Below are 9,316 nucleotides of genomic sequence, written 5' to 3' on the forward strand. Positions count from 1 at the left end.
CAAAGGATCTTCACAGGGTTAACTGTAAGCTCAGTTTCCTTAAGCTTCATTTAAAAAAAGCAGCAAGGATAAGTTAGACACAGAGCACGTCCTAATCGTGTTTGATTCATTAAGTATTAGTTGCCGAGTTTTTAGCATCAGAAAATAATTGTCTCCGATCTGCAACTAACATTTGTGTGACTCAAGGACAAAATGCTCATGCGTATGCACGGCTTGGGTGACGCGAGAGGCTCTGCGTGGTTCGTTCTGGCTGGGTTTGGGTGGTGGTAGAATTAGAACTCAGTTTGGTGGAATTAGAGCAAAGTGGCTAGTATCTTAATTTATTTTCTTTTGTTTCGTATTTGTGGCTATCGATTTACTGTGTTGCCATAGAGGTCCGTGATATATTTGCCTTTTAACCTCTTGTTTTATAGCTGGAAAGTTAATATTTTCTAACATTGGCTTTGGGAACTTAATTAGTGCCTTATGCAAATGATTTTTTTTTTTTTTTTTTTTTTTTTGTGGGAGGGGGAGATAGATGTCGGGAGCGAGATGGCAATTAACTTTTATTTTTATTTTTTCTCTTGTGAGGAACACCTTTCTGGCCTCAAAATTGTAAGAACTTGTAGGTTTTAGGAGTTTGAAGTGGATTCCAAAACACCTAAATGCTTACAGCCATCAAAACTTTCTTTACTTAAAACTAAAACAAGAAATGTTGTCTTTGTTACAGAGTGGAACCCCTTTTTGGGATGTGTGAAAAATTCCTACAAGAAGTGGATTCCTTTCAGAGGTGAGAAACTGTTGCTTCTTCACTTTGTTAGAAGGTCTCCCCGCTGTTGTCATCAAGGAATATTCCATTTGTTCTCCATCTCTTCACATCTCCCCTCTGTTGCTGTCCTATGTCAGGGACTGCTGTCTTGAGGTAACGATAAAGCAAGTAGTGAACTCCCTTCTAAACGTGGGATCGATGGAAGAGCTTTCCTGGGAGTATGGCTAAAAAGGGAATTTCCCTTTTCTTTATCACAAATTTCTAAATTGTAAATGAGAGAGTGAACGAACCCTCTACATGCACAGGGTGGGAGTCATCTCACCCAGGTGTTGACATTGTAAGACCACTTCTGAAGCGCTCCCTCAGCCCTCCTCTCACTGGAGAGGTGCTTCTTTCATCTTATCCTCATCTAGATGTCTAAAATAGGTCAGATAAGGGATGCCAGGTTTTTTTTCCATCGACTCAGAAGGGAATTGGATAGCTAGCCCAGAGACATAGGTATCCAGAGTTGTCTGAGCAGAATTCCATCTCTAGTTCTGATTAAATTCCCATTTATTCGTGGTTCATGTGCTTGGCAGTTGTGGCTGGTTAAGTGATGAGAAAAGGGAACTAAATCCACCGGTTCGCTAATGCTTAGTTCATTTGGTAGCTACTGAATAGAACTGTTCATTTGCTCTGTGTCTTTTCCTTGCGCTGAGTCTCGGGATCAGCAAAACTCGTCGCTGTTTCTCAGGAATGTAACTCCTACAGGCAGTGGTGAATTCCACAGAAGGGAATCTGGGTGATGGTAGATCTTGTCGGTTGGCTGTGAGGTCACCTCTAAGTGCTCAGACGTGTCAGATCCCTGTGTCTAGGTTGTGCAGCATCAGTGTGCCAGATTTCAGCTGCATTCCGTGACAGAGTCGTTGAAATTTGTTGCCAGGGCAGTCAGCCCTCTTAACATGTACAAAGGAGAGTGTGATTATTTTTTTTAATTTTATTTTTTTTTTCTCCACCCTTGCCAAGCTGGTGGTAGAGGCTTCCGTTTATGGATTATGAGCTCCTGTAGAGCATCACCAGGATCCTGAAAAATTCTCACTTCTAGGGTTTTATGACCTGAAGCTGTTTTGGGGCATGTCCAGTGTTGCTGGCCAGGCTTTACAGACTCAACTGTGGGTGAAGATACAACGCCAACACCGGACTTGAAAGGGGGGAAGCCCGTTGTTCAAGGGGCTGTTCACCTACAGAACTGGTGCATTTTTTCACCAAATTGCACGAGTATTTACTGGGCTTCCAAAACTGCTAAACACTGCAGGAATGTTGCTGATAATAGCGGATAAACCACCAATAACTTAATCTGACAAAGCATCTTCTGCGTGCAGGGGTGTAGGGTAGCAGCCCAATTTTGCTTCTATATAAAGAATAAGAAATATCAAGTGTTCTTCTTGTGAGAGGCTGTTGTCCCAAACTGTAGAATTTATTCTATTCTCTGTTCCTGACACCTAGAATTAGCTTTATTTTTCCCTGCTGATTCTAGTTTACTGTTAAAATTTCACTCCTCAGATGTAATAATTAATACTCTCGCAAATATTGGTAGAGAAAAACCGTTCTGGAAACTCTGCTGCAGCAGGTCAGACAACTCGCGTATTGAGCGTGTGGGCACGTTAGATCCCGTAATGAGTCAGCTCTTTAGTTAGCTGGATGAAAGCGCACAGCATAAAGAATTAGGCATATGCACGTCTTCCCTGAGAAGTACCAGTTTCAGAGGTTTGCAAAGCAGCTGGGGCAGGAATGGCTCTTTCATCCAGCTGTTCCTTTGCTGAGACGTTGAGACTGAATGCAGAGCACTGGCATTGCCCTTAAGTCTCATTAATTAACGCTCTTACTATCTAAATAGCATTACAGCGGCGCACACGGTCTGAGCAGGCAAATCTCTACAAGATTTGCTTCTCGTTATGTGTTGTTGACGGGTACCTCGGCGTTCCTAGCTCCTTTTCTGTGAATCTAAATTCCTTTGCTCGCTAGGCTCTGTACTGATGAAGGAGCTAAGAAGTGAGTCCTGACACCTTTCATGGCGTCAGTTTGAGCAGGTGTGGTCCCACCATCACTAGCCAAATCATCTTTATCTTTTGTATGAGACATGCATCAGCAGAGGAATCTACATATCTAATTCTGTCGTTATGACTAAATACAGACTCACAGAGTCATAAGTAGCTTGGCTGAAAATAACGCCACTGTTGAAAATGTTGAAAAAAGTGTTTGATTTCCAATTTATTCTTAACACAGGTGTTTCATCTCTGAGCTTCCCCATATGCAAGGCAGTTTTGTAGACAAATTGCTGGACTTAATGCCCAGACTTGTGACCTCCAAGCCTTCAGAAGTGGTCAAGATTCTTCAGACAACGCTGCGCCAGAGTACCTTCCTCCACCTTCCTCTTCCAGAGCAGGTCAGTTTAAAACAGAGATCTAAAATGCAATATCCTTACAGACCATCGTAGCATCTGACTGGTTCCTAATACACCGTGAAGCTTTTAGAATTCAAGTTCTTGGTCAGTCACAAGCGTTCCTTCTTCAAAAGCTTTCTTCTTCTTACTTAGCATCCCCAGGACTACTGCTAAAAGTACAGATGACTTAAGAGAAGTCTCCTGGCAGTATCTAAAAGAATCCAAAGTTCATGCACAATCTTCATTAAGAAGAGAATTATTCTTTTTTTTTCTTTTTCCTTTCCTCCTCCCTTCACCTCTTTTTTTTTTTTTTTTTTTTTTTTTTTTTTTTCCCTCTCCTGTGGACCACTTTGCCCCTAATAGCTCCACAGAGCTACTGCCAATATCATTGAGCCTACTGGTGAATCTGATAATCCTCTGAGGTTTACGTCGGGGTTGGTAGTGGCACTGGATGTTGATGCAACTCTGGAACATGTGCAGGATCCCCAAGGAACCGTTAAAGTTCAGGTAAGGAGTCGCTTGACATAAATGCGAACAAGATTGCGTCTTAGGGGGAGTTTAAGGATGTCAATACTTGTAAATAGCAAATAATATACACATTATTAGTAAAAATGTTGAATTTCTGTGTTTTGACCGCACATTCAGAAGCTGGCTTGTATATAGTGCGCTGAGTTGGCTTACGTAGAGCTCCTCAGAGCTTGCTTTGAGCGCTTCGATGCCGTTCTGTGCTCCACGCGGTGCTTTCACCTCCACTGGGCACATTACAGACAGGAGCACAAATAAATGCTGGGGAACTTCCAGCTTGTGTAGTGGGAGTAGGAGGTCTGAACGGTACAGAAATACGCAGGCTCTCAGCTCTCTGTATTTACAACTTAAATTTCTTCCTGCTGCTGAAGAAAGTTTAAAATGCAGCTGAGGATGTAGGTGTGGTGTGATGCCAAGTAAAATATGCAAATTTACTGCACAACAAAGAAATGAAAACCTCTGTTTACGATGCAGAGGAAGAAGCTGGTGTCAGTGTACGTTTCCCCCCTCTGCTGTGAGTCTGAACGGCCGGTGCGTGGCTGTTAAATCTGGGGCGGCTGGACTCCTGGCTCCAAGATAAAGCACTTCCAAACTCCAACAGAAAACACCAAAATAACGTACGCTGTGCAAATCGCCAGTCCAGCTGTCATTCAGTTGTTTCCTTTTTTATTTTTTCCCCCCTTCTAGGTATTGTATCCAGACGGACAAGCACAAATAATCCATCCTAAACCAGCTGACTTCCGAAATCCTGGTCCTGGAAGGCACAGGCTGATAACTCAGGTTTACCTCTCACACACAGCCTGGACAGGTAATGTTACTGACAGTTGTAGGAGACAGCCCTGCATCCTTTTTTAAAGGCAAGGAGTCGTGGTAAACTGGCTCACTGTAATGCAGCGGTTTGGATCTGACAGGTATTTGAGCAGGGCAGAGAACCTTTGGAACTGTGCATGCTCAACGGTGTAATTTCACTGCTGATTAAACTTTCACTCTTTTAACACCATAAAAACCCACCCTTTAGTGCTGAAACGTGCGACTCCAACATTCACGTTCGGTCTCAGCTGGCATTCACACTTCCCAGTGAAAGTGCTTCAGCAATTGGCTTGTGGATTTCAATCTACAAAAGCTCAGAATATTTGTTCGTAGCTCCCTTTGTCCTGTTTTAATCCCTTCACGTTTATTCAAATGTGTGTGTTTTGGTTTTTTTTTTTCCTGACTAGTTATTAATAGGATTTGGTGATCTTTTTTTTTAACCAGCAGAGTTTTTAGTGCAATATTCTTTCACGTACTCCTTTTTATGCAGCACTTCCATGGTATGCTTATTCATCCTGCTATCTTTGTTTTGTTTTGGAGAAGAAAAAATGGTATTGTTTCTATGAGTGGAAGTATGTGGATTTAAAAGTTGATCCTGTACCAGAGGGAGCTGAATTAAGTTCTTATTTCTGCTTGTGCAGCGTTCACCGGAAGGGCATTTTAAGAATGGCACCAAGGGATTCTCTTCTGGTGTCTCCCCATGCTGTTATTTTAACTATTGACACTGGCCCTTGGGGGTATAAAATGTGGGGAGGACACCAAGCTGGGAGGGGTTCAGGGAACGGAGTCAGAATTCAAAATGGAGAAATTGCCTTAATTCAGGACAATGAAACTTCCTGAAGGGCAGTAAAAAGTGTGTGCTTAGGAGGTAGAATGCCCAAATACAAAGCATGGATTAACTGACAGGTGTATAGCAGAAATGATGGAGGTGGCTGCGAGCTACAAATTAAAGAAGAGTTGGCAGCATGGTGGAAAGGTGAGTCTCAGGGAGGTGTTAGCTGAACTGTGGGATAACAAAACAGAGGGAGGTAGATTTAGATTAGATATGAGGAAAAAATTTTTTACACTGAAGGTGGTGGAACGTTGGCCCAGGTTGCCCAGAGAGACGGTGGATGCCCCATCCCTGGAAACATTCCAGGCCAGGTTGGCTGGGGCTCTGAGCAACCTGATGTGGTTGGAGATGTCCCTGCTCCTGACAGGGGGGTGGGACTACATGACCTCTGAAGGTCCTTTCCAACCCAGACTGTTCTGTGATTCTATTCTAACTGTGGAAGAAGGTTATTTCTTGTGTTCTGTCTGGTACAGATGATGTCTCAGATGGAGCACCACTGCAGTTCTGGGCATTGCATCTTAAAATTTCGATAGGTTTCATTTAGATTTTAGTAATGTGGTCCTGGTTTTGGTTAACCCAGTATACAGTTAAGCCCCACACACTCACTCTCCCCCTGGTGGGGTGGGGAGGAGAATCAGAAGGGTAAAAGTGAGACAAACCATGGGTATTGCACCATTCAGCAACAGCTAAGTCATCCCTGTGTTATCAACACTGGTTTAGTCACAGATCTGAAAGTTGGTCGGGATTCCAGCAGTGCAAGTCCATATGGAAAACTTAAGGGAATCACGTTTTTCAGTCTAGAAAGGAAAATTTTGATGGGGATATAATGTAGTATGGTGCTCAGGGTCATGCTATGTAGACTGAAAGCCTGTTTCTGTTATGACCGCTGGGAAAACAAAGTGAAGTAATCTTACGGGCAGTAAGATTCTGGCTAGCTGCTGAGATGGTGAGCGAGGGAAGAAGGCTGTCTTGCAGTGTAAAAACCTGCAACAAAAGAGAATCTCCAAGTAATCTGCTGTGAGGCTGGGCAGATATCATCTGCATTTACTTGATCCTGCCATAAAAACAGAGGTAGCAAGGCCTGAGACTTCTGTGGTCTTTTATGATTTTATTAGTACTTGGTTGGGATAACTTTTTAACTTTTGAAAGTTGCTATTTTAAGTTAGTCATGAGATTCTTTTTAAGTGATGACAAAGAAGGCGGAAATCTAAAATGGTGCTTGATTCTACTGTGCCGTACAAAAAAAAAAGTTGTATTTTCAAACACCAGATTGGATTCTGGTCAGCCCAGAATGGCTCTGTACTCTTCCCAGCATCCAGGAGATAAAATTTCATCCAGTACTGGTTGTTCAATGTGTGATGACAGTTGCGTTTGTGTTGTTCTCTTTTATTTCTCTGCAGAACCATGTCAGATTGAAGTGCGGTTGCTGCTGGCTTACAATTCCAACAGGAGCAAGGCATCTGCTAAAATTCCTAAAGCTACCTGGAGCGAGAGCTTGGAGGCGCTCCCACAACCTGAAACCGGCATAGAGGGGACCATACCCTTCAGCAAACCTGTCAAAGTTTATATAATGCCCAAGCCTGCCAGGCGGTGAAGTTTGTCGCTAAAAGAAATGTATTTATGGGCTTGTTGGGTTACGTGAAAACCATACACAGCGTTCCAAGATAGGGAACCAAACCAAACCAGTTTTATACTGGTGTAAAAAGAAAAGTCAGCCATAGAGATAAAGCTGCTGAAGAACTGTTGGTCTCCTCTGTGAAGAAGCAGATAGACCAATACAGGAGTTATTCAGCTAGTTAACAGCAGTTTACAGAAAATGCAGGTGTTTCTGTATTGAATCAAGAAAATTTCTCAGTCAGCATTCCAGCTGTAATTTTTTTGGGCTGTATCTTCAGTTTTTACTTATCAAAAGTTTCTCTTTAAGGCCTCTAGGTGTTCTGCTCTGTAATTACCAAGGTATTTACTATGTAAATGCTTAGGCACATAAACCCATGTTATTTTTACAGTACTCTGAAATGAAGCCAAGGAGTTCAGAGGGGGCAAGAACTTACTAAAACCGTGATCCTTCTGGCAGTCCTGTGGGAAAGCGTGTGTGCGCAAGGCTTCAGGGGACTGAGGAACCTCCTGTGATTTGTAGCAATCCCTTGGTAGGATTTTCTAGGAGCACTTAATGTGTGAAACTTCATAGTGCGGCAGCCAAACGTTACCTGTGTTCATAAAACAATTGTTTAAAAAAAAAAAAAAGAAGTAAACAAAGTGAAGAAATACTTTCCAGTTGTACGGAGATCAGTGTAAATAATAACCCCTTACGTGCTTCCCTACAATAAAGTTGGAAAACTCACACTAATCTGTTTCCTCTTTATTATATGAGTGAACGTGCAGGTTGGGGCTAATAGGAGTTTTTGTGATTTTTTTTTGTTTTATTTTTTTAGCACTGATAGGTTGTGGTCCAAAGACTCAAAACCACAAAACCATCCAACTGCTTTAGGTATTCTTAATTAAATATCCTTTCTTAACGCTGCTGCTGTTACAAACTGGGTTTTGGTATTTCACCGTTAGGGCACTGCTTCAGAAACCTCCTGCCTGTGTAACAGCCGGGTCGTTACCGGCTGACTTCTCTTTGGCACCCTCAGTTCAGTTCCCAGGGGACAGAGGTTGAGGTACGTATCCTTATGAAGCTCTGGGCAGATATTTGATGAGTTGAGCCAGCTCGTTACAGACTTTTCTGCTTTCCCCTGTCAATTTTACACTTCACCAGGATTTCTGCAGTTGGTCATCCCAGTGAAGACTTCTAATTTAAAGGGTGTCCATATGCTCCAGGCCACCACTGATGCTTTGGTGGGGAGAGCAGAGACCAGGGGCCGAGGGAACAGCCTAAATTCTGCCTTTCCTCAAGGTAGCTTGGCTGCTCGGCAGTTGGCGGTATTTGAGTTATGATTTCTCATTTGTTCCCAGGCCACAGGTGACCAAACAGCTACTCCATTCTGGACAATTTTTTTTTTTTTTTTTTTTGTGGATAGGGCATCCACAGCTTCTCTGAGCAACCTGTTCCAGTGTCTCTCCACCCTCATTGTAAAAATACTTCTTACATCTAAGCTAAATCCACCCTTGTTCTGTTTAAAACCATTGCCCCTTGTCCTGTCACTACAGGCCCTGGTAAAACATTAAAACATCCCTTTTTTTTTTTTTTTTAACTGCTTACCTTCATCTCCAATTTATTTTAGCTTACTTTCTCCTTTAAATGCATTTTCACACGATGTTCCAACATACGGGAAATCTGAAAGGAAATACAAAGTAAGTATTGCAAGACTTTTTTGTAGTTGTTTAGATGTTGACTTTTTCCTCCCACCTCCATGTTTGAGACATTTAGGCTTTGCTGCTCTCAGAAATACCGATTTCACGCGCTCTGTGGAACTCCAGGACGTTGTGCCATCTCAGAAGTTATCTACCCGTTCACCGGTTGTTCTTTCACTTTGGGTAAGCGTTGGACTTCTGCACTGCAATAGCCTAAAACATGATCGATCTCAGAATGAAAACAAAAACAAAGGGCTGTACTCCTGCACCAAGGTGATTTTTTCCTTTTTCATCCCTGTTGAAGAGGGAACAGAGGCCTTCAGATCACAGATCACCCGCGTATGCGGCGATTCTGTTCTCTCAGGTGTTTGCAGCTGTAGGAACATGGTGCCGGTCCAGAGCTGCAGCCGCAGGGAGATTGTGCAATCCAGAAGCAAGGGCAAATAATTCGCTAAAACATAACAAAGATCAAACACACCTCACCTGTAGATTTTGCCTCCTAGTTAAGACGTCAGGGAAGAGGGTCAGGAATCTGACAGAAGAGGCTGAATTCACATGAAGGGGGTGTGGCTCAGAGTGTTGCCGTGTTTATTGTTTTTCCAGATTTAATTATCCATGGCAGCTGTGTGTGGGGGGGGAGCCTAGCTCTGAATGCTTTTAATGGGAAATTCATCATCAGACTACT

The 9,316-nt window shown here is 42.8% G+C and overlaps 1 protein-coding gene across 2 annotated transcripts in view; it reads left to right on the forward strand.

The window, feature by feature from the left end:
- INTS4 (integrator complex subunit 4) overlaps positions 1 to 7,684 on the forward strand; it is a 36,314-nt gene extending 28,630 nt beyond the window's left edge. For both annotated transcript variants that reach the window (XM_086739721.1, XM_086739722.1), the window contains exons 19-23: positions 710 to 769; positions 3,014 to 3,173; positions 3,534 to 3,677; positions 4,383 to 4,503; positions 6,738 to 7,684. In XM_086739721.1, coding sequence (XP_086595847.1) covers positions 710 to 769; positions 3,014 to 3,173; positions 3,534 to 3,677; positions 4,383 to 4,503; positions 6,738 to 6,931 — 679 coding nt within the window. In that variant the 3' untranslated portion in view covers positions 6,932 to 7,684. The remainder of the gene's footprint in view (positions 1 to 709; positions 770 to 3,013; positions 3,174 to 3,533; positions 3,678 to 4,382; positions 4,504 to 6,737) is intronic.
- Positions 7,685 to 9,316: the final 1,632 nt, after the last annotated feature.

The sequence above is a fragment of the Chlamydotis macqueenii genome, chromosome 1 (assembly GCF_036417535.1).
Source record: "Chlamydotis macqueenii isolate bChlMac1 chromosome 1, bChlMac1.mat, whole genome shotgun sequence".
NCBI classification, from domain to species: domain Eukaryota; kingdom Metazoa; phylum Chordata; class Aves; order Otidiformes; family Otididae; genus Chlamydotis; species Chlamydotis macqueenii.